Source organism: Bombus affinis, chromosome 13 (assembly GCF_024516045.1).
Source record: "Bombus affinis isolate iyBomAffi1 chromosome 13, iyBomAffi1.2, whole genome shotgun sequence".
NCBI classification, from domain to species: Eukaryota; Metazoa; Arthropoda; class Insecta; order Hymenoptera; family Apidae; genus Bombus; species Bombus affinis.
Genome location: NC_066356.1, coordinates 5,355,721 through 5,379,031, shown reverse-complemented (window position 1 = coordinate 5,379,031; position 23,311 = coordinate 5,355,721). Strand labels below are relative to the sequence as shown.

At 30.8% G+C, this 23,311-nt stretch overlaps 7 protein-coding genes and 3 long non-coding RNA genes across 14 annotated transcripts in view; 3 read left to right on the top strand and 7 right to left on the bottom strand.

Annotated features, from left to right (window-relative positions):
* Window positions 1-2,027, bottom strand: part of LOC126923469 (uncharacterized) — a 44,274-nt gene extending 42,247 nt beyond the window's left edge. The window contains exon 1 of one of the 2 annotated variants that reach the window (XM_050736941.1): window positions 1,854-2,027. The gene's annotated coding sequence lies outside the window, so the exon portion shown is untranslated. The remainder of the gene's footprint in view (window positions 1-1,853) is intronic. The other variant, XM_050736943.1, reaches the window with a different exon arrangement.
* The window catches only part of LOC126923487 (uncharacterized), a 64,051-nt gene that overhangs the window by 16,793 nt on the left and 23,947 nt on the right, over window positions 1-23,311 (top strand). The gene's annotated exons all lie outside the window — the stretch shown is intronic.
* On the bottom strand, window positions 2,747-6,217 carry LOC126923478 (diphthine methyltransferase). The gene is made up of 4 exons (XM_050736963.1): window positions 6,056-6,217; window positions 3,566-4,165; window positions 3,378-3,507; window positions 2,747-3,142 (listed from the first exon to the last, which is right to left on the bottom strand). Exons 2-4 carry the CDS (start codon window positions 4,146-4,148, stop codon window positions 2,779-2,781), a joined length of 1,077 nt encoding a protein of 358 aa, XP_050592920.1. The 5' UTR covers window positions 4,149-4,165; window positions 6,056-6,217; the 3' UTR covers window positions 2,747-2,778.
* Window positions 6,336-9,149, bottom strand: LOC126923476 (uncharacterized). 3 transcript variants are annotated; one of them, XM_050736956.1, is made up of 2 exons: window positions 9,000-9,149; window positions 6,336-8,549 (listed from the first exon to the last, which is right to left on the bottom strand). In XM_050736956.1, the coding sequence occupies exon 2, from the start codon at window positions 8,329-8,331 to the stop codon at window positions 7,063-7,065; it is 1,269 nt and encodes a 422-aa protein (XP_050592913.1). In that variant the 5' UTR covers window positions 8,332-8,549; window positions 9,000-9,149; the 3' UTR covers window positions 6,336-7,062. The 3 variants fall into 3 exon arrangements, with proteins under 3 accessions (XP_050592913.1, XP_050592914.1, XP_050592915.1); XM_050736957.1 differs by lacking the exon at window positions 9,000-9,149 and adding an exon at window positions 8,791-8,993; XM_050736958.1 differs by lacking the exon at window positions 9,000-9,149 and adding an exon at window positions 8,633-8,784.
* Window positions 9,533-10,026, top strand: LOC126923481 (uncharacterized). The gene is made up of 2 exons (XR_007713184.1): window positions 9,533-9,681; window positions 9,768-10,026. It is a non-coding gene; the product is annotated as an uncharacterized LOC126923481 (long non-coding RNA).
* On the bottom strand, window positions 9,927-11,460 carry LOC126923480 (uncharacterized). Its single transcript, XM_050736965.1, has 2 exons — window positions 11,086-11,460; window positions 9,927-11,004 (listed from the first exon to the last, which is right to left on the bottom strand). The coding sequence occupies exon 2, from the start codon at window positions 10,976-10,978 to the stop codon at window positions 10,466-10,468; it is 513 nt and encodes a 170-aa protein (XP_050592922.1). The 5' UTR covers window positions 10,979-11,004; window positions 11,086-11,460; the 3' UTR covers window positions 9,927-10,465.
* LOC126923470 (H(+)/Cl(-) exchange transporter 7) lies at window positions 11,842-15,863 on the bottom strand. Its single transcript, XM_050736944.1, has 12 exons — window positions 15,705-15,863; window positions 15,337-15,444; window positions 14,952-15,150; window positions 14,629-14,882; window positions 14,364-14,541; window positions 13,775-14,299; window positions 13,539-13,708; window positions 13,291-13,470; window positions 12,991-13,200; window positions 12,675-12,920; window positions 12,510-12,590; window positions 11,842-12,437 (listed from the first exon to the last, which is right to left on the bottom strand). Exons 1-12 carry the CDS (start codon window positions 15,861-15,863, stop codon window positions 12,336-12,338), a joined length of 2,412 nt encoding a protein of 803 aa, XP_050592901.1. The 3' UTR covers window positions 11,842-12,335.
* On the bottom strand, window positions 15,824-19,571 carry LOC126923477 (intraflagellar transport protein 46 homolog). Of its 2 annotated transcripts, XM_050736962.1 has the most exons (5): window positions 19,427-19,571; window positions 18,181-18,419; window positions 17,820-18,011; window positions 17,091-17,669; window positions 15,824-15,879 (listed from the first exon to the last, which is right to left on the bottom strand). In XM_050736962.1, the coding sequence occupies exons 2-4, from the start codon at window positions 18,393-18,395 to the stop codon at window positions 17,093-17,095; spliced, it is 984 nt and encodes a 327-aa protein (XP_050592919.1). In that variant the 5' UTR covers window positions 18,396-18,419; window positions 19,427-19,571; the 3' UTR covers window positions 15,824-15,879; window positions 17,091-17,092. The 2 variants fall into 2 exon arrangements, with proteins under 2 accessions (XP_050592919.1, XP_050592918.1); XM_050736961.1 differs by lacking the exon at window positions 19,427-19,571 and having other exon boundaries at window positions 18,181-18,779.
* LOC126923485 (uncharacterized) lies at window positions 17,505-22,164 on the top strand. Its single transcript, XR_007713190.1, has 3 exons — window positions 17,505-17,628; window positions 20,613-21,703; window positions 21,812-22,164. It is a non-coding gene; the product is annotated as an uncharacterized LOC126923485 (long non-coding RNA).
* Window positions 18,928-21,844, bottom strand: LOC126923479 (uncharacterized). Its single transcript, XM_050736964.1, has 3 exons — window positions 21,702-21,844; window positions 20,597-20,802; window positions 18,928-19,996 (listed from the first exon to the last, which is right to left on the bottom strand). The coding sequence occupies exons 1-3, from the start codon at window positions 21,795-21,797 to the stop codon at window positions 19,666-19,668; spliced, it is 633 nt and encodes a 210-aa protein (XP_050592921.1). The 5' UTR covers window positions 21,798-21,844; the 3' UTR covers window positions 18,928-19,665.

Sequence of the window (23,311 nt, the reverse complement as noted above, 5' to 3'; positions counted from 1 at the left end):
GCAGAATTTAATAGTCCTGTTACGCCACCTTTTTACGCGGTCAATTTGAATGGACCTCAGGATTAATAGTAAATAAATTTATAATAAAGAAATCGAAATGAAAGATATATGAAAAAATATGCAATGTAAAACAAATTTCACTTAAAAAGTATTACAGAAAATCTTCAAAAAATAACTCAAAAATATAAATAAACGATGTAAGTCTATAGAATCTGCATGAAAAATTACGAATTGATCATTTTAATTATTCTAATATTTCTAATATATCTTTCATACCTTGAAAACAATGATTGCAAAGTATTTTATTTTTATTTCACCCTGACCAATATCCTTTTGAAAGAATAGCCATCGTTTAGAAAATCAACTAACAATAATATCAAAGCTAATCGATATATTGTAATATAGAGTCAAAGTAAAGAAAAAGTTATACCATTATAAAAAATATCACAAGAAAGATTGGAATATTTCTGAATCTGTCAGATCAATCTACAAAGATATTCTACAATTTACGTGATTTAATGGCCATCGCGATAAATTCAGTGTCCCTGTACAATTCGAATAAATTTTAAAAATAATTACGCACATAGGATTATGAGTACCGACGTTTTGGAACAATGAGGCAGATGATGAAGAAAAATTACAATATCAGATTATAATCTAGACCCCTAATGTGAGAAATGAGAACAGTTTACCTGATAGAATTATTCGTCGAGTGTAAAAGAATTAAAGAATGGGTAAATAGTGGTACAGAACCAAGGGACCGTTAGATTGCATCTAAATTAATGATGAAAAGCTGAGGAGAATAATTAATATGGTGTCGAGTAACCTTCACCGTATCCAACAAGAACCGTAGCTGTCAAGTGAGATTCAAGCTTGAGACACTTGTGCGTTCGAAAAAGAAAAAATGGCACCAATGTATCATTTTTCCGTTTAATTAAACAAACTTGATAGGATCGAAATATGAAACTAAATTTGATGTATACGAATAAACGAAATTGTTTCGTAATTTATCAGTAATGGTTGGCTTCAATTCGTAGATTCACCCCACCCAAAAACAATTGGTTAAATCACGATGGCATCATGAATATTTCTTGTAGAATTTTAACAGTCATTCGAAATATTACAAATAAAAACAATAAAGATTATTTTAATTTCTGTCCATTCGAAAATTTCTATTCATACAACAGAATATGAAATTTGTTTAAAGTCATATAAAATTTGTCAAAGATATAAATGTTTATATGTATGTAAAAGATCTAATTATTGTTTAAACAATTGTTACTGTAGCGTGATGCATTGAATCTGCATTGAATCCTGCTATGATTCTTCAATTTTTATATTTTAATCTATCTCTTATCTTACAGACCAATGGATTTTACAAATATTTTCCAAATTGTAGGTATTTTTCAACGTTAGGAAACTACAATTTCGGTTCGGTAAAATGATCGAAAAAATGTAACTGTGTTAAAGAATGAAGAGCTCGTTGAATGGTCACAGTTTTCAGATGAATTCGCTAATGAATCGATGGACCAACGACGGTCTCGAAACTCGATTAAATTCTCCTAAAGCGGCCTGTCCCTAACGACTGGGGAATCAAACTGTCGCTCTGCTTTCCCTGTAGTTTATCACGTCAAACGTTATATTCTAACCTTGATTCAATAGGATTCTCGAGAAGGGGGCCGAAAATTTTGCAAGGATACGCGCCAAATCTTTTCTAGGTCATTCCACAGGGACAGGACGTGCACAGTTCCACAGCTGATTTTACTGATCGAGCCAAGAAAAATTCACAATGCCATGGATCATGGTAATGAATGTAGAAATTGAAATTTTTGACAAAATAAAAATTTACTTACCGAAACTAATCACTGATAATTTACCGCGGAACTGAACGCGAACTCGTCACAGAAATCACAGCACTGACACCACGCCAAAACAGCCCCTGTGAACGACTGATTTTTATCGAACTGGCCGCGGCGAAATGCAGCTCGCACTGCCACATTGCCATCTTCCAGCGACTCTCTAAACCATTCCACGTTCATCGAATAGCGACGCGATACCGGGATCCTTTAATTTTTCTTGCGCATGCTTCGTAACTCTTCAAATTTAACCTGTTAACGGGGAAAGACATTACTAAGTATTTAAATGACCAATATTTTGCATATAATAATTATCTCTACGCCTCACTTCAAATGTCAAAGATAAATTATGTCATACTTATATTTCCAAAGATTAAAACCCAGCTAAATCTGTTTTGTCTTAATTAACTTGTTAACTGGGAAAGAGTTGAATCGTCACTTAAATTGTCAATCTTTTGAGCATAATAGTTACATTTTTGTCTCATTTTATTTCTGTTGGAAATAAATTATATTACATTACTGTATATTTCTAAAGATTGAAACCAATTTAGCTGAAATTGACTTGTTTTCATTAACTTATTAATCTCTCGGAACATTTCTTAACAAAAAACTAGTATAATTATGAAAGTAAGAGTTGATAAAGAGAAATTAATTCCAATTTAATCAATCTTCATTTTTGCAAATGCAAATATGAGATAACTTATTAACAGAAATGATACGAGGTTTATAAATAAAGAAAATATTGTACCCCACAAATTAGAGCCTACCGATTAATAGGTTAACCTTCTCTTATCTGTGGATAACAAATAATACAATAAAAAATGATTAATATTATAGAGAATAAAAGAAGAACCTTACACATTAAATAAAAGTTACCTGTTGTAGATATATAAATTTTCAGTTCTTCTTTATTGAAAATTCTTTAGTTATTCTTTAAATATAATGCGGATAATTTTAAAACGTGATCATAAAAAGAACAAGTAGTCATTAGAAATGCATATTGCGTTTCTTTTTCGAGTATTTGTCCTGATATTTCTTCGCTATTTAAGTAACTCCAATCGCACCCATATGCTATACTTTCATGTTCATTATATTCGCCAATAACAGACGGTATTTCAGTATTTTCGCAGTCGACTATTCTAAATCCGCTATACATGCAAGCAGCCAACAAATATCTCCGCTCAAAGGGATCCCATTTTAAACGCCAAATACCACCGCCCAGATTGATATTTGAAATTGGTTGCTTTAAGTTTCTCGTATCCCATAATCTCAATATTTCATCATAACTAAAACATTATGAGAGTTTTATTCAAAATTGTTATCTTATTAATATTACCATTCTATAGTAGAACTTCATTTATTGAACTAAATGAATTTCTGCTAACTGAATCCATTTATTTGAATATAAATTATTATATGAACGGAAAATCACAAATAGCGGAGAGAATCGATGAATTATTATTGCATCTTTCAATGAGTTCAGATAAATGGAGTTCTAGTGTACTTTAAACTTTACAGCACCTTCCAGATGATAATAAAAATTCTCTCGCTGCATTACTATGAATACTTGTAACGCCTGCACCGTGAACTTTATTTGAAACCCGAGTCTTTGTCCTTGTATCAATACATTGAAATTTACAATCATCGCCACCTTAAATATAATTATTGTTAATTTTTTAAATAAATTTTAATTTCATTTACTTCCATACCGCTATATATGATGTTTGTGTCCCAATAATTAAAAGCTGCAATCCATGCTTCAAATCCATGTGCTGACCATGAATTAATTTCATTAAGTTCATTTTCGTTTAACTCAAACAATGAGACGAAACCTTTTGAGTCGCTAACTACTATTTTTAAACTGACTTCATTCATCAATCTTCCGGTACACCAATCTAAAGATAATGCAAGTACTTCATCGCCAACTCTCTTCTGCACTAATAATTCTAAAGTTATCTTTTCGTTGTCATTTTTAAGTTGATAAATTTGTAAGTGCCCTAAAGAGTTTACAACACCGAGTAAAATTTTATTTTGTGATGTAACATGCGCCCATTTCATATCCAATACAGCGGGTACTTCTAATTTTTGCAATATTATTAAGCGTCCATTTTGTACAATTTGAAATAGATAAATTCTTCCTAAACGTTTTGATGACACATTGGATGGTAAATTCTCGTCTTTCATTAATTGATACGTTCCACAAACAAATACATCTTTGAAGGAATCTATTGGACACCATTCAACTGAATCAGCGGAAAATTCTGTATCGAAAGTATCCAAAGTACGGAACATGCTTGACTTTCTGTAATCTGTAACACGAAATGATAAATTTGAAGGTTCTAAGCTAAAAACATAAAAATTATTTTAAGGGAGATATTATGGGATTCACACGCAAAAATCTTTATTTGTATAAATATTACAATTAATGAAAACTATATATAAATATGTCATACAATATTTAAATTATTACAAATTCAAAATTTGTAAGGTTGCACGCAATTACATTTGTATATAATGTTGTATTGCTATCTTTAATTATGTTTACTATTATTATTATTCTTATTAAAGATAAAAATTTGTTTGAAAACATTTGATATGAAGTTGGTTTCTGTTAAATATTACTGATAAACGTTTAAAAAATTGTGATAAATATTTATAAAAACCCTATTTGATCTATTTATTTGCATTGAAAACTTGACATACATATAACTTGTACTTTTTGGTCTGAGTGTGTTGTTATTATTGAGATCATATCATAATTAATATTTAGGAACAAGACATGATCATCATTTCTTATACATTAAATAGTAAATGTAGTAAATTCATACATTTCTGAGCAAAGATCATTTACATGTTATAGGAACTTTTCATCTTCTCACTTTAAATATTTTCATAACACATAGTTATTTAAGTACGTCACAATATACTTATACAAATCTTATTCTAAATATATACTGTTAAGATTTAATACTATATTGGTTCTTTGTATCTTGATTTCATCAGTTTTTATTTACCTTCATTGCATTTGAGTAATATATTTGTACTATCAATAACGTAATTAAAAATTTTACTTTAAAATTATTATATAAAATTGATACATTCTTCATTCTTAATATAAAATGTATTATCAGATACATCTTTATAATCAGTCATTATTATCAGGGGCTATATATAAAAGAATAATTTTGGCTATGGAATATTCTATGTATTCATTATTCGCATAAAATTAATTACCTTGTAATTAATAAACTATAGCATCTAATGGCTACTTCCATTGTACTCTCTTTGATAATATAAAAGGAATAAATAATTTGTTACTTTATAAAATAAATATATAATGATGCATAATTTTTTAAACGATTTTTTAAAAAATAATTAAAATTACTTCCTATGTTTAATTAATGACTATTATTCACACTAATGATCTTTTTGTTCAATTAAAATTTGAAATTTGAGGTAGATAAATTGTTATCTGATTTTTTCATTTTTTAAGATGCATATGCAGCATCATCTTTGGCAAAAAATATATAAGATACTTTATGTTATAGTTAAATACTTCTCGAGTATTTGGTCAGTTACAGATTATTATGTGTAAAAATTATTTTAAATTTTTGCCCTATTGACGAGCACTTTTTTCAGTTTCAATTAAACATTCCCTAACTAAGATACGTGCATGTATAATACCACGCTTAATTTTTTCTATAGAAGTACGACTGCCAGCATAGGTAGGTCTAACCTCGTGACCAAGTTCTTCTATGACATTAAGCAGCTGTATATATTTTGATTGACCAGGTAGAGAAGGAATAGTTTGTTGAAGAGCTCTTGGATTTGGTACATTGAGTAATGGCTCTGTAACCTTTGTTGAAACTTCTACATTTCCTCGTTCCTCTTCCATCTTCTCTAACTGTCTTTTTTTAAATAAATATCCTAACAAATAATTTATGAAGAGAATCTAAGTTATAATAAGCTAGATATCACAAGACAACTGTTACAATTTCATCAATGTACTACTTATATCTCGCAAATATATTAATTTTTAATATACAAAAAGCAAATGTAGTTTATATAAAAAATACAATTTTTAGAATTGAAGACAATCATGCGAGAAGATTTTAGTATGATCAGTGAAATTAAAATAAACATAAATATAACCTTCAATTAAATATGTAATTATATTTTACATTTTATATGAAACTCACCTTAACGAATACGTTAGTCAAATTTTACGCGGTAAATAAATAAGTACAAATAAAAATTAAGCGCAATGTTCAAAAAATTCTTAAATCTATTGACTTCTATCCTCCACCGCTATTGTACATGCTATTACATACATATATACACGTATCTGAAATTTTAACAGCGCTTTACGGAAAAGCTAGAAACTACATTCCATTACATGTAGCGCCAAATTCAAATTACACATTCTACTACAAATACGTATACAAATTTGATTTAGGGGTATAAAAACAATAGACAATATTGTACAAAACTGTTTTTTTTTTATTTAGTTATACCTTGCAATCGGTAATATTCAAGGATTATACTTTTCGTAGGTACATTTTGTTTGATCAATTTCTTTTCCTTGCATGTATATTGTAGGTAATTACTAGGTACCCATGTTTCAACCAAAAAATGCAGTAATAAACTTTCCTTAGAAAATATAAATGAAGGCTCTTCACAGTGTACAAATTCTCCCTGCCTAATATTATGTTTCCTACTCACTAATCGAGAACTTAATGTGAAGGAATAATTCCTTCATAATTTGAATCTTTGCATAGAAAATGGTCATCTTTACATTCTTTCTAATAAAAATAATCAACTAAAGTGAAAAACGAACCTTTTTCATGTCATTTAATTTATATTCAATATTATGCGCTATTGATTGATTAATTTTCTTTAGGCATCCACAAAAGTGCATATCATAAATCATTTCATTGATTATTGAAAGTGATATTAAATTATACAAATATTACTTTCTTAATCTTTCCATTATTTAAAACAAATAGCTGCTCATATTTTCTTTTATTAAATATACAAACTAGTAAGATCATATAATAGGAAATAATAATTGTTATATATTCTATACACGTTTTTGTGGATGCTAAGACACTCCCTTTAAAATATACTGTTGTACTGCATACAATGTACATAGTATTACTTTGTAAAATAATCGACTAAAAATCTAATCGCTAAGTATATCGGCAGATCATTGCCGTGCGTTATGTTCTGTTTCCAGTAGACATTCTCGTACAAGAATTCGAGCATGCTGAATACCCATCTTCAGGCGTTCAGCTGCACTGCGACTTCCAGCATAAGAAAGGCGAATGTCTCTTCCAAGCTCCTCGATAATAACCAGTAACTGAGCATATTTACCCTGACCAGGCACAGTAGGAAAGTTTATTGTACTGGATGGGCTAGCTTGCGCTACTTGAACAGTTTGAACATTTTGCAAATTTCTTGGATTTGGCACAGTGATCACAGGTTCAGGGATTCGAGGAATTTCTGGTACCTTCGGTGGTGGTGGTGGATCATTTAATTTTGTTATCGTTATTTCATTTAATTTAGCCAACTCGGTTAATTTTGCCATTTCTGCCATTTTCGAATATTCAGGCATCTTTGTAATGTCATTTTGCATATTTGCTATTTTAATCATCTCGGTCATTTTCGTTTTTTCATTCATCTTTGCAATTTCTTTAGCCATCTCGTTAATTTGCGCAATTTCATTTAATTTTGTTATATCATTATTATATTTCGCCATTTCTGTCATCTTCACCATTTCGTTAAGTTTGGCTATCTCATTCATTCTTTGAACTTCATTGATTTTTGCCATTTGAGACATTTTCATCATTTCATTCATTTTCGCAATTTCGTTAATTTTCGTGATATCGTTGTATTTAGCAATTTCTGAGAGCTTTACCATCTCGTTCATCTTGGCAATCTCAGACATCTTTGCAATTTCTTGCATCTTCATGTATTCTGTTGTCTTGGCATACTCTGCCATTTTTTCCATCTCGTATCTTTTAGCCATATCCTGAGACATTTTATTCAATTCAGTCATTTTGCTGAACTCCGCAAGTTGAGCCATTTGAACTATATGTTCTGGTACTTTTCCTCTTTCCATCATTTGTTTCAATTCTGCAGAGATTTTATTCATATTCATCTCTGACATTTGAGCTATCGTAGCTGCATCTGGCATTTTAGACAACTCAGCAATTTTCGAAATTTCCCTTGCTAAGTTTTCATCTAAGCAGCGCTTCTTTTTAGCACGATGCCTGGCCATGCGCTGAGCTTCCTGCATTCTTCTTATTGCTGCCTGCTCTTCTGTCTCTTTAGCTCTAGCGTTCTTCATTCTCTCAGCAGCAGTATATAATCTAATAGCACGTTCCTCTAATGTTTCTTCCTTCAATTTTTGTCTTCTATATTCACGCATTTCTCTTACCTTTTTAAGGTAAGATTTTTTCTTAGCCTTAGGCATAACATGCAATTAAGCACTGTATGGATATCATCATCTATATAGACTCTCATTTTTGTCAATTTCAAATACCAAACCTTTCAGAAAATATACTTTGTGCATGCGTTATTGGTTAAGCGTAACTACCTTTGCTTTCCTTTTGCTATTTCTATGAATTGTTCTTACATATTTCTTCATATATAAAGTGATTCTTGTTATTACTCCTTTACTTTGGAAATTATCTGCAATAAAAAAGAAAATCATAAAATTGGTTAGAATACATCTGATCAGACATTTCCATAAAAGATAAGAATGCTTCATTTACATAATATCAAGCACAATAAACATTGTTATCACTCGTTTTGTTTAGGCGCGATTAAATTTTAGAATGACGTGATTACGAACTTACGAAAATTTTAAACAAGATTAACAATAATAACGTTTAAAAATTTTGTCTGCACTAGGAAAGAAAATGACATCAACCTGGACTCTCTCTTAAGAAACGCTCGAACTGCTTTTATTTAACGTATAGAAAGCGAATAACGTGAATATTAATTGGTATGTCTAAAAAAGACGCGGGTAACAAGCTCGAAAAAATTTCATAGCACGTGCGCAAAAATCAAGCGGCGAATACTGTTTTCGAAATACGTATGTATGTAGGTGTTATATCGTGCGTGTGCGTGCTCTGCTACCTGTGCCCCCGCGTCGATTTTGTGTGTGTGCGTGTGTCTCCCCAAAATTCGAAAGAAGAGCGTCGTCAAGTAGTACGCAACGCGCATGCGCGTCAATCTAAGAACGCCGTCTTCTCTGAAACATTCACCAATCACAACAATGGCGGATGCAATTCGGTCAGTTCACTGAAACGCACGATTAACCCGGTGCGAGGCTAAATCACGTCTTGGACCGTTGCCATTTTATAATAGCATCTTCTTTATGGTGAAACACATACGTCGTTATTGTTTCTAGGTGAATTGATACGATTTTTCTTAAGATATATCGCAGACAAACGCACAAAAGCAATATCGGCCGACATGTAAGATTTTCGTTCGGAGCCACTTTAAGGGGCCAAGCGGGGTCGCCGATAGGCTGCGTGTGACGTGGTTGCGTTTATTGACCATAACCCCTTCCTACTCCCGTCTGCAACTTCACGACGGACAGGTGTACGACCTGAGAGACCGCAAAACAATTGACCAAAACCGGCCGCGTCTTAAAATATACGACATTGTCTCCAAAGAATCTACAAAGATGTTTGGAATGCTCGACCGTTTCTATCGTCTCTGCGAATGGCGATACGATACGATTCCTCTTTTTTCCATCGATTAACAAAAATACATCATAAATGTTTTCATGAAAAAGGAATATATTCGACTCACGGTAAGTCTTTCTTTCACGATTCGGAAGACCGGTTTCCTTTAAGAGAATGAGAAAATGTTGACGAGCTTTCTTTTCGGTTCTTTCAGACGACAAGGTGAGACTTAACGGTCAACTTGCCGGGAAGATACGTTTTCAATGAAGTTTTATTGCGAAACGCTTTTTAATTGTTACATGATAATTGAGTATAATGATACAGATTAACTTATGAGACAATTGGCATTATTTCGAATTCTATCGTTTCTGTATTTGCTAATATGAATTTAGATAAATTAGCCGACGTGTTTTATTTGTGAAGAGTTAGTTTGTTCAATTTAAGCAAGTAAATTTTTATTTTTTATATCAGAAGTAAGTTTTCATATATTAATTATATGGGCATTATTATTAATTGGAATACCATTGTTAATCTTCCACGAATTTTATTAAATTTTATTTTTCGTATGTAAAAGGGTTATTATTCACACGTGTTTTTTTCATAACCTATATGGAGTATTATTGTTACTATATCAACGAATTCTTTTTATTTTTAATGATCATGTATTGCATAGCATTTATATCCTTTTCAGTAGTGAAGGTAATTCTTTTTGTGTTTTATAATTTGTTAATGGAAGAGAAGCGTCTATGAACATAACACTCACAATTATTGCTATTGTTCAAACAGTAAATGATCTCTGTATTACTCTCGTAATATTGCTATATTTATCTATACAAAATTTAAATAAGATATTTGTGCATTCTAATAGAATCATAACAATAAGTAATATTATGTCTACTTATATATTGCTAGTTATTGCTGTGAATTTATTTCTGTTTCCATTAAGCATTCTTTTACCAGCATCCTGGCTTTTATGATACCTAGTTTTAATCTCTCTACTGAAATTCTACTACCAGCATATGTTAATTTAATGTTCCTCCCTAATTCTTCAATGACTTTCAATAATTGGGAATATTTACTTTGTTCACAAGCTGAATGTACAATTGATGGATTTTGTATAGGGAAATATGTTTGAAGTTGTTTCATTTTTGCTATGGAGACAATAGAGTCAACAGTTTCAAAAGTAATATTTCTTTTGTTTAATTCTGTCTTAAGTGCCTCCACATCCTCCAAAGCTTTCTTCTTTCTAGCTCGAAATCTTGCCATTCTTTGTGCATCGTGAAATCTCCGAATTATAGCTTCTTCTTCTGTTTCGTGAGGTTTTGTTAATAGTCTGTGTCTATTTTTTTTCTTTTCTTTTATTGGATTACCCTGTTTATTTAATTGCAAAGTAGCTTTTTTTCTACTCCACTTGTAATTGTTCATTTCGTTCAATTTACATACAATGCCGTCTTCCAATAACAATATATATTTATAATAATAATGGCATACAGTTTAGAAAAAAAATCACCCATAAAATTATTTGAATTTACCTCTCTTTTTCTTATTGATGTACGCGCAAGCGTGGATAATTCAGAAACCAATCATTGAAATGGCGAATCGTCGTGGGTACCGTTGTTAAATATTCGAATTACGTGCATTTCGACTATAAATTATAATTAATTCCGTATTAACAATTGCGTTAATGCATCCTAATGCCTTTCACTCGTTTATCGCTCTCAAATATTTGCAATTATTATGAACACTTATGAGGAGGAAGATATCGTCATAGTTGCACGTAAGATCTGACTAAGAATCTTTTTATTGTTCGCGAAAAAATTTTTAAGCCACAATTTATAGCAGATTAGACAGAGATAGTATTCTCTTGCCGTGCACATATTATTATCTCAAGGTGATTTATTCCCGAAATAGGAACTCGGAATTAATTGGCGACAATTCTTACATCTTTAATTTTTATAGATATTGATATCATTTATGCGGGAAGTGCGCAAAATATAATTTTATTAATATCTGACAGTATTTAGTAATCTTTGCCAATCTTATTTGCTAAGAAATTTTATCAAGTTAGTTTATATTAAGATATAGACATATACTAGAGAAAATAAAAATTATTATTAATTTAGCAAAAAGTTCTTGATAAGACATTGTATAATGTATGTATATGTATATATAAGGCATAACTATTTAGGATACAAACTGTTTTCTCAGTTCCTTACTTTTTCTAAAATATTTGTATTTTGTAGATACTCTACAATATATAAATATTGTGTATAAATTTGAACATAATAAATAGTAAATGTTGGATAATTTATTCTAGAATCTAATCCATCATTTTAAGAGACTTAATTATACTAGTAAAAGAAGTGAAAACTTCTACAAAATATCCTTTTCTTGTTGCAGGTTGTACATAGGTCTTGAATACTCGATCACATGAATTATAATCTGTAGCGGTGATTATAACAGGATATTAATTCCAATGTATATTTCAACATATGAATATTATTTTCTTTTATCGTTGATCATTATCCCAGTGTATCTGTTTTTTAAATTATGGTCATGGCTAGGTTGGCAATTATTTATAAATAATTAATATTATGTGCATTGTATCTTTGGTTGATTTCGTCTCTCTACTTTCTTTTTGTAATACCTAGATTTTCTTTACTGAAAAGTTAAATATAAAAATTCTTCCATGTTTATATAAAAACATAATGTATGTACATAATATCATTATAAACTGTTTTACATAAATTAAATATTAAATTTTATGTCAAGCAAGCTAAAATTAAATTTTATTGGTAATTAGAAGTTCATCTAGACCCATTCTTCCTCTATGTTCCCATATCCTAAATCTGGCAACATCTTTTCTTGTAATAATCCCAATTACCTATAAAAAGATTGAAAACCACAGTTTTTCTATAGTAGAGATTTTGTACGGAATACATTAATTAGTTAGTACCTCATTTGTATCATTGACTACAGGTAAATGTCTAAGACCTAAAGCTCTAAAGAGCCTAAATGCTCGTGGTAGTGTCGCAGACTGAAAATGAAATGATTAATAAAAGTACATTCTTTTGATCTGTCATGTAATAATCTATAGATAAAATATTAACAAAATACTAACATGCTGTAGTGTATAAGGAGAAGGATTCATAAAAGGTCTTAAATCGATCATATAAGTCTTTTCTTCTTCACTTATGGTGACTTGATCAATTGTTGGATATCTCGGATATTCTTTTCTGAACAATTTAACACTTAATGGTTTTTCCCAATATTCTAAGTTTCTGTTAAAAATTTTATTTTGTAGTAATACTATTAATTGGGAACGTAAAATTAGTCCCCGAAATCGTCCATACGAATGTATTTCAGTCTGGAATAAAAAAAGATAGATATAACAAAACGATAAATTTTTTGATATTTTATAATATAATGTTCGGTACCTCATCACTATTAGGAGGATCAACTACAGGGAACCCATTAAATGTGACACATTTAAGAAGTTCTACTATATGTCCTACATTTTCTACAGTTTTTAGTGTTACTATTGGGTGGCTCATTATTTCACTGGCGTATATATTGTTTGATAATGGCGGGGCTTCCCATGGTAATATGGGAATTCCAGCCATTTGTGTATGGATATCATATATACCCTATAGAATAAAAAATAATAAAAATTATTAGAGTAATACATAGACGTTTTAAAACATAAAAATACAGAGTAATATAATATATTTTCATGCCTCATTGAAAAAGTCTCCAACCCATTTAGCCATAATAAGAACTACTATAAGTGGCAAGCCAAAGGATATTCCTTGAGTAGCTTCTATTAGTATAGCGGTTAAACTTATTGTCATTCTAACTACTCCTCCTAATTGAGCAGCTGCACCTAATAAAGCATATTTCCCAGGATCTAAAACGACCTGCAATAATTTACGGTAATTCATGTTTTCTGTAATATTTTGAATTTATTTTCACAACCGTTTCTTACACAATTTGGAAAAACTTTTGCAAGGCCTGATCCGATTAATCTACCCCATGCAGAGCCAATTAGCAAGGATGGAATAAACAGTCCACTAGACATGGACAGACCAAAGGTAGCAACAGCCAGAAAAAAGTAGAGGACAACAAAGATAGCTAAAGTAATATCATTATGGGAACCTACAAACAAAGAATTGATTAAATACATCTTCTGTTGTTCTATATATGTACACATTACCAGCATACCTTTAGGATCATGAAACAAAGATCGTACACTACTTTCTGGAGTTTGGAACCATAAAGCTGCAACTGCGCTATATTCACCTTCCTTGCAGTACATTTGAATGGGAAATTTCGTGGGATCTTGCCCTAATGGTTTGCAGTCGTTCAAAAAATAAATCATACTAAAACCCAGTGTTGCACTTAGTGCAGCAACTACAAGAGCTTCTATTACTTTTAACCATTTCTGTTTTACATATTTCAAACGGAAACAGGTGATTTTATAATTTAGATGATTCCAACAAGCGCCCAAAAATCCACCAATTGTTCCCATTATCATAAATAGAGGAATTTCGTAAATCTGATAAGGAATTGTTTCAAATTTTCCAAGATTTAGTAAGCCTGGATAAGAAAGGTCACCAGGTCGTCCGTGATACGTACTAAGGATGATGTTTAGCGTAAATGTTGTAATCATACTAGCAAAAAATGTTCTCCATGTGAGACTTTGATTAAAAAAACTGGTTCCTTCTTCGATACTGAATAATACTCCTCCTAAATTATTTTTAATCAAGTAATTAATATTTGTATTATGTATACTATGTTTTTTGACACTTACCAATTGGCGCACCAAATGCAGCAGATACACCAGAAGCTGCACCTCCTGACACAAAATCTCGTTTTTCGTGGTCCTCTCTAAAATATTGAAATACCTTAAAATCTTTCCTGAATGTAGTACTTTTGCCTTGTGATATTCCTGCTGCTACCACAGCTCCAGAATGTATCATAGGTCCTTCCTAGAATATTATTTTTATTCTGTATTGAAAGACTTTTGTATTTTTATAGTAAATTATATTACAGAGATAGTAATAAAAAATATTTACTTTTCCACCAGCAAGGCCTCCAACTACTGTACAAATTACTCCTATTGTTTTTACTACTAATGTTTTTATACGAACAACTCGAGGCATTTTAATTCCATTTAAATAACACTTTACCTGTGGAATACCACTACCTGCCGCAACAGGTTCTATATAGGATACTAAAATAGCACCTATTAAAACAGGTGCAAAATTTAAGGCTAACCATAGTAGATATGGCAGCCATAAACAGTTTGTTGTTACACATTGATCTACATCTATTATTAATTGTAAGGAACAATCAAATTTATATGTATATTTTTTTTTGTATAAAGTAGTAAGGATACAAAATTTTAAACAACTATACTTTAGGTTTGATAATTCTTCTATAGAAATATCTACAAAACCAGCTATAAGTGCTGTGCAAATACCTATCAATAAAAAAATAAACCATCTGGCAAAGTTCTTCTTAACTATAAACTTGTAGCCTTTCTTTCTTTCTTCGTCTTGAAGAAGATAATTCTCACAGGAATCATAATCTAAACTCTGAAAGAAGAAAAATAAAAATTGCAGATGTATTTTACATATGATATTTCCTTGAAATTTAATTACTTTTAAGATAAGATATTGATAATGATTGATGCAGAAAATTCATCAAAATTAAAGATAACTATAATTATAAGCATTAATGAGAAAATTATATACAAAGTATATATCACAAAGACAAAATACCTCGTAATTAGTTGATAGGAAATTAGTAGCACCGGGAGGAATTTCTTCTACATTAAGCCTCCTTGGATTACTGGAAAGTGTTTCCCCAATACTCAGTGATGTTACATTCTGTCAAAAATACAAGATTAAAACATTAAAAATAATTATAAAATTCTAAACTTATACAATACTTCATTTTCATATGAAAGAATCTTTTTTATCTTATCAACATTATAAAAGATAAGAGTTTGTGTTTATACACAATAGTGTGAAAGCAAACAGGTGTTAGCTAGGTTATTTCATAGTGGCAAATAAAAAGAAAGAAATTTTGAAGAGATACACTTTGCCGTTAGATTATTGTCATTATCAGATTATCGCATATTTCATACCCGAAATCTAATGTTAATGTTATCGTTTGAATATGACGCAAAATTATTTCTTGGTTTCAGTAGCTTCTCCGTGTCATTTTCATCATTCACGCAACTGTTAACACTGTCATCGATGTTGCTATTTATCATCACATTTATATGCGTCGAAGTGTCCATCATTTTTCAACCACTGTCACTGCAATCAAATTTTACAAAGTACAAAAAGAAAAATCATCGTTTAAGTACAGATACAACTTCGTTGTTACGCACTGTTACCGCATGCTAAACTTATACAAAGAAAAGAAATATGTATTATGTATACATATTGTCAATCACGTGATTAATACTATGATTCATGTTCAATGAAAGCGGTGCTCAACTTATAATTACACTTTCATTGTTACAGAATTTGTTATAATTATTTGATCAAAGGTTATGTACATTTTTTTAAATATATACACATAGTATGTGTCATATTATAATAGATGTCTTATTCGTATCTTCAAAAAACTTGGTTTGAAAAGACTAAATTCTTTAAGAAAGAAATTCGTAGGAATGTAAAAATTGTAAAATAATTAGGAAACCCTCAATTTATTATTTTGTGAAACCGGAAGTTTGTTATTTGGATAAGAAAATGCACAAGCGCCTCCTACGAGGAAAGTCGAAATATTTCAAATTTCATAGTATGTATTAAAATTACTGGAAGTAGGAATAGAAAAGAATGCAATTTGTAAGATAAAAAGCGTGATTATATAGTAAATGTAAGGAAAGTAGTAATAAGGAAAAGATATATGATATTATAACATTTCCGGTTTTAGATTGAGCAACAAGGAAAATTGAGATAAATTCTTATTTTCCTTTCACTTGTCAAACATTTCTCTTTGATCATAATGTATTATGTACTTGACATTGTTTAATATGTTGTGTAAATGATGTTGTCATAATCGAAATACTTTTCCTTTTATATGTAATTAATCGTAAATCAGTGGTCTCTGATTACATTATCTAAAATGGTAATTGCGTAAATTGAATGTAAATTCTTTCCATTGAGTGGAAACATGGTATTCAGATTATATGAAAGTAAACTTTTACGTTCGTTATTATTGTTAACTATGTATAATGATTTACAATTGATAGAAATTATTATTCTTCATAAAATAAAATTGATAATTAAACCTCCATTGTAGATAACAGTATATAAATAGGGAAATACGTTATTCTTATTTTTTTTCTACCATATACATATATACAAGTTTAAAATACATTCCTCGTATTTTGAGCTATTCTAGATACAAAATAGTTATCAAATTCTTATTTCAAGTAATAATTACGAACTAAATTAAATTAAATTTAGTGTAAAATTTCCCTATTTATATCCTTATCACAGTACATTTAAACCTTCCTTACAATTAATATTTCTGCGCTCTGACATTTCGAACTTCTAAATAAAGCGTGAAGAGCATATGTAATGCCTCCAATCTCGTGCTCTCTTCCGATGGTATATCCAAAAGATTACATATAAGATCGATAAGTTCTGGTAGTTCACAGTCCAATTGCGTGAAATTCAATTCAACTTCGTTAAGCTTGTCCTCAACTTCTGGTGGCCATTGTTGAAGCAACGAGTCAATGTCTGGCATCGGTTTCGTTAAGTTAACTGCGGGAGCATGTTTGCTTCTGTGAAGCTGATTTATATCCTCGATCCATTTCTCGATTGACTTTCCATTTTTTTCTGCATCTTCGATTCTTTTAACCACCGTTTGTCTCGCTCCTCCTCCGCTTCGTAAATGATTACGAAGTTGAAGATGAAGGACAGCTGGATCAGATTGATTGGTGCAAGGCTCGTCCAAAACTGTTAAACCGATTTTGTCTTCTACGCCGTCTGGTCGCGGGATTTTAATGAAAGCGTCTATGTCACCCACTGCTGGGATGTAATCGGGGATAAATGGTATGAGTTTGTAATTTAATTCGATCTTTTGCGGAGTATACCTGATGAAAAATAAATAACACAATTATTATTACGTCAATTACTATTACTGTAAAAGAATTGAATGGTATACAAGGTATTTTGCAGTAAATAGGAGAATATTTAAGAGACAATAAAAGATCGATGGATTAAGAAGGCATGATCGATGATACCTCATTATGTTCTGAAATAATTCCCTCATCTCAGTAGACACCTCTAAATCCTCAAAATCCTTAGGATTATAAATTTCAATGGGTTGAGCGTTGCTCGTTCCTTGAATATCATCATCATCGCTTTCTTCGCTGTCTGATGGATCACTATGGATTCCCATGGATTTCCCAAAGCTGTTATCATGATCCGAGTATCTGTAAATATTTTATTGCAAGAATTTTAAAGAAAATATAATTTTCATTTCATTTGTAATCTTGCGATCAAAATAACAAAATTACAATTATAGTAGGTGAACATTCACATCTATAATACTATTAATGTAATTATTAAAGAATTGTACCGATTAATCCTTGATTGAATTACCTTCGGAAATTGAATTTTTCGCGAGGTGAATTTATTCCTATAGCACTTCGGCTCTCGTTCATCGGATGTTGTCTGGGTCTCCTCGAACTGGAAGGCCTACGATTCACTGGACTTTGTATCTCCTCAGCGTTTCGTACCTCGATACTCTCGTCGAATTTCGTGAACGCTGATATATCATGTATCTCTTCTTCGTCGCTGCTATCTTTGATATCCATTGTTCGAAAATGAGTATCCGTTTCCTTGAAAAATTCAGAACGATTTTCCGAGGAAACAATTATGTGAAATCGTTGGTAGGAATCGGTGTTTCGAACGAAGATTGTTTTGATTTCTGTGCCTTGGCTGTTTCCATGGTTTCGTCGTGGATCGATGAGCGCAGGCTTGATTATTCTCATCAAACATATTCTTATGAATATTCGTATTTTGCGCGCAAGCGAGATATGTTTGTTTATATAATTAATTATTTATAATAACAATATGCGGCTTATATTCTTCTGTATCAGTACAATATGTTAGACAGAAATAGAAATAATCGACAGATTATCGAAACGGATGCGCGATCAATATTTCCTAGAAACGAAATCAGTTTAAGCCTGCGACATCATATTAGTATATAGTTTTTATAACCGGTAATATAAGAAGCTTAGTGACATTTGACGCTTTTTTATCAGATACAGCTGTATTTCTTCATCGATAACGCATTCAATAAAAATTAATATTTCATCTTTGACGAAATCAATCGAACAGACATAGAAAATCAAACGATATTTATTCGTACAACAAACACTGCATATACAAACGTCACGTTATACAATAGTAACAAATTAAACGATGAAAGAAATAAAATCTCAAGAATGTAAATAAAATTTTATACGAAGCAATGTATAAAATTCATGTAAATAACAATTCATCCTTACAAAAACCAATTACAGAAGTTTCCTCAGAATAAAATACGTTTTACAAACTTGTACACTTAGACAATATTAACATCTTAAAAATAAAATTTCAAAAATCTTTGTAAAACGATATATCTCTGAAAAAATGAAAATTGTCTCGTGAGATAAATCAATTAACGTAGCTTAAATAAATTAAAAAAAGAAGAAGAAAGAAACAGAAAGAAGAGCGAGAGAGAAACAAAAATGGCAAACAGTGATCTGCGATGGGTATTAATAAACATAGAGGTATTCATGCTTAATCATTTGTTTCAAAGCTCACGTCGAAAATTGATTCTTGAGAAATGATTCATTACCTGCGCTCTTGTGATAATCTTAAACCATCGTTAATTGTCTGGAATGTTAAACAGTCGAGGCACATAACAGTAACAACGATATTCACTATCTTTATGATTAGTTGTGCATTTGGTTTCAACATTCGGATGCAAATTTTTATGAATAATTAAATTCATTTGATTTTTTTTCACGTTGTCCAAGTTTTCTGTGCATTCTTGAGGTAGATGAATGAAAATTTCAAAAATTATTGTAATTCTAGCTATACAGGATATTTTCCATAAATATGGCCGCTTCTTGTCCGTCTAATCAACCATTTTTTGTTGTTTTTATGGAATATTTCGCGAGTGGTTTGGGTACTTTGGCAATTTTGTGGTTGGCTCATGGTTAGGCCAAAAATCGATTTCTTTGGAATCCTTATGGTTCTTTTCTCGCTACAGGAACGAACCCTGATTATGTCTTCCTCGGAGAAATTTTTCTTTGAAATTCGTCTGCGCGGTAATATCGAATCGCCACAAGCGTGGGAACAGTTTGTCGTATTGGAATTCGTGTTTGAAACGCAGAATGGATCCTGTGGATGATCTACTGTGACTCTACAAATAAATCGGAAAAATTAATACTTGCACACTGAGAAGCTTTTGATTCTTTTTTTTTTAATTGGGGTTATGTAGGATAGAGCAACTCTATTAGTTCCTCTTTTTGCTAAGTAGAGTTGATTATACATATAGATGATTAGGAAGAATGCCTATTTAATTTCTAAAAATTAAAAAATTAAAAACGTTTTACTTAACCCTATTATTATATTTAGATCTATGACCCGAAACGAAAATTATATTTAAATAAATATTACTGAGATATAAATAGTATTTAAATATTTTGTATTAGTTTTGATATATGTATTTACTATTTTCTGTGTATTTCATACTCTTTATGAATCAAGTATTTCAGAAATTGAAAAGAAAATATTTCACAGAATATAAGCGTGAAGAATAAGTCAGCAGAACAATAGGGTTAGTTCTTACGCGTCCTTGTACCCTAATATTTTTCTGCCATTTAATTAATCAAATGACTCTATTCCCACTAGACTAGCAAAAATTTCAAATTAAAATGACAATTTCGCGATTATCCATTTCCTTTTCCTGTTGCATCAATCACTATGATAATTACCATAATAATTCATTGCATAAACTAACGTTTCTATTCCCACAGGTGTAAAAAGTTGGTTTTCATCCTTTTCATACTTGGACGCGAGAACCACGAGGAGAAAAAGAACGGCACAGATGACCGAAAAAGCTACGACATCTGTCGTAATATTCCTCAATGTGATACGAAGTTTCGTATCCGAAGAATCGAAGTTGTCGTTTGTTGCCATCCAGAAGACTTTATAGAGAATTACATCCTAGAACAAGAGCAACGTTGACATTTTGTTTTAGGGCACACATCGAATTTGTGATTTTTCACTTCACACTTTTTGACAAGTAAGATTGGAAAATATTTACGTATGTACTGGTTTTAAAGCACGAAGTTCATTATTTTAAGAACTATGCGTATGTAAAGTTTATGCATATTGCAGTGTTTACTTGGAGACATACATGATTTATTACATCATCAAGAGCTTGATTAATTATCAATTGGTGTCATTTTGTTGAAGTTAACCTATGAGACTTTCAGATAATTTTAGAACAATTTACTCTAATTTCTATTACATTGTCTACATTGTAAAGTAGTCATCAATGACATTTACCGAGAATATATAAAATAAAACATAAAATACAAATCAAAGACAAATAGATGAACTAGATATAACGAATCTTAAAACTAACCTTCGTGACTACTTATAACACAACAATATTAATGAAAGGACAACAGAATGAATTGATATTGATTTGGGTTAGGTTCCATTAATATTATTAAGAATCATATTGGTGTCAGATGTAAGTAAATCAGCGAAAGATTAGATGCGCAAGAGAGGTTAGTATCATTTATTGTTGATGACTTTATCGATAAAAGTTAATATGGTATCCAAATAAATTATGCAATATACACAAACTTTATATACGCATAAGTCGTAAAATAATGATCTCCGCGCTTTGAAACTGGGATTTTTGGATTCTACTTATGATATGATAAATAAGGGTCACAAATTTGGTATGTCCCATATAAGCGCGACGTTATTTTCTTCTTCTTAAATACTACAGAAAAATTACTTAAATTAAAAAAGTTATTTTTCTATCATACTGATTGACATTTGGATGTTCCGTTGTTCCTGTAATAAGGAGGTTAATCACGCGATCTTACTCGTAAGTATATGGAAACTTGACGGATTATCAACCGCACGAGATAATAAATGTCACTCAGGTTGTCCATCATCGATTGCCACTGATTGATCATCATAAATTCGATCGTAGGTTCCCTCGTCTTCTCGTGGATACAGTGGAAATTTGTCCGACTATCTTTTGCCAGAAAAATCTCACATTGCTCTACCTACTGCCGAGAATTTGACAAAAGCTTCGCGATTTAAGATTACACTGTCATTTGTTATAGAAATCGATATAGGAAATATTATAGTATTCAAGAGATATTTGTATATGTAATAAATCTAAAATAGCATTGTATAAACTAAACCTAACCCATACAGGTGCATGTGATTTCAAATAAATGAAATAAAAGAATTATATTAGAGAAAGCAAAATTTGATGTGAATTATGTATATATTATTTTAAGAAGATTTATAATAAAAATATTGAAATCTTATTATTGATTGTCGATTTATACTTTTGCATATAAAGTAACCTCCTTTGCCAGACTTCCCGTTTTACGTCCCTGTACAAAGGGTGTTCTAAAATATATCGTTAAACAGATATCGAATTGCAGCTATCTTGGCAGATCTACCTAAAAATTTAGGAGAAAGAATATGTGAGTATCATATATACTTCGTATCTGACATATATAATTTATAAAGAAAGAATATGTGAGTATTATATATACTTCGTATCTGACATATATAATTTGCAAAGAAAGAATTTTTTACTCTATAATTAAAATTCTAAATTTATGATCGAAAGTGAAATTGATGAGATAAAGTTATGAAATTTCAAACACGTCGAGAGAATCTTCCGTGTAATCAAAAAATATCTCAGCAATTCCCACTAATCTAAATTATCAATTCACGTTTATTGCATATGAGTGAGCAGCAAGCACGTGTCAGGTATATCTGGTTAGCATCTTCCACGAATCACACCATGTCTAAGATTTTCGTTAATAAGAATCTATGCTTCCATAAGTTCTTTATAGCTTCTTAACTTTTATTTTTTATTTTCTTCCCTACTTTAACTTTTTCGAGGTATCATTATCACTTTCATAAATAGATTTCAGTTCTTCCTTTCTTGTCTTTTTCAATATTAAATTATCTGAGAAATTAAAAAGCTAAAGGGAAAATTTTGAACATCCGATAGAGCAGACAGTGTTGTGTGCGTTTTATGGTTGCACCGTTTTTTTGGCCTATTCTATGCTGATCTATCTACGCTGATAAAGGAACAAGCTGATTACGATTCTTTATCGTTGAATGAAGCTTTGAGGCTTACACGTTCGAGGAATGATTGTTGGATTACCCGATTTTATTGTCCTGAATTCATTATGAACCGTGATATCAGATCAATAAAATTTATCGATAAAGTGACATTATTTAGTAAACTTCAAATAAAGGGAATGTTTTTATTTAAAAATTACTTCAATGTGAAAATGGCGTGTTATTTATGGAGGCTTTGCTTCTTCAGAATAAACTCAGTATCATGAAAATTGTACCTAAAAAGAAATGAAAAGATATAATAAATTGTTAATATTGACAAGAACTATGAAAATAAGGTAACTCTTAATTAATTTATCTTACACTTATTTCGCAAAACCAC

What these genes read in the sequence shown, in the direction of transcription:
- LOC126923477 (XM_050736961.1), bottom strand. Translation starts at nt 18,572, where the DNA reads ATGAGAATAATCAAGCCTGCGCTCATCGATCCACGACGAAACCATGGA. An exon ending in GAAAAATTCAATTTCCGAAG is followed by an intron (nt 18,012 to 18,180) that starts GTAATTCAATCA and finishes AAATATTTACAG; the next exon opens with ATACTCGGATCATGATAACA. An exon ending in TTATTTCAGAACATAATGAG is followed by an intron (nt 17,670 to 17,819) that starts GTATCATCGATC and finishes ATTTTTCATCAG; the next exon opens with GTATACTCCGCAAAAGATCG.
- LOC126923476 (XM_050736956.1), bottom strand. Translation starts at nt 8,331, where the DNA reads ATGCCTAAGGCTAAGAAAAAATCTTACCTTAAAAAGGTAAGAGAAATG.
- LOC126923480 (XM_050736965.1), bottom strand. Translation starts at nt 10,978, where the DNA reads ATGAACAATTACAAGTGGAGTAGAAAAAAAGCTACTTTGCAATTAAAT.
- LOC126923478 (XM_050736963.1), bottom strand. Translation starts at nt 4,148, where the DNA reads ATGTTCCGTACTTTGGATACTTTCGATACAGAATTTTCCGCTGATTCA. An exon ending in CACAAACATCATATATAGCG is followed by an intron (nt 3,508 to 3,565) that starts GTATGGAAGTAA and finishes ATTATATTTAAG; the next exon opens with GTGGCGATGATTGTAAATTT. An exon ending in TTTTTATTATCATCTGGAAG is followed by an intron (nt 3,143 to 3,377) that starts GTGCTGTAAAGT and finishes ATAATGTTTTAG; the next exon opens with TTATGATGAAATATTGAGAT.
- LOC126923470 (XM_050736944.1), bottom strand. Translation starts at nt 15,863, where the DNA reads ATGATGGACACTTCGACGCATATAAATGTGATGATAAATAGCAACATC. An exon ending in TTGGAGACTTTTTCAATGAG is followed by an intron (nt 13,201 to 13,290) that starts GCATGAAAATAT and finishes TTTATTCTATAG; the next exon opens with GGTATATATGATATCCATAC. An exon ending in ATCCTCCTAATAGTGATGAG is followed by an intron (nt 12,921 to 12,990) that starts GTACCGAACATT and finishes TTTTTATTCCAG; the next exon opens with ACTGAAATACATTCGTATGG.
- LOC126923479 (XM_050736964.1), bottom strand. Translation starts at nt 21,797, where the DNA reads ATGATGATCAATCAGTGGCAATCGATGATGGACAACCTGAGTGACATT. An exon ending in AAGTTTCCATATACTTACGA is followed by an intron (nt 20,803 to 21,701) that starts GTAAGATCGCGT and finishes CTCTTGTTCTAG; the next exon opens with GATGTAATTCTCTATAAAGT. An exon ending in ACACCTGTGGGAATAGAAAC is followed by an intron (nt 19,997 to 20,596) that starts GTTAGTTTATGC and finishes ATTTATTTGTAG; the next exon opens with AGTCACAGTAGATCATCCAC.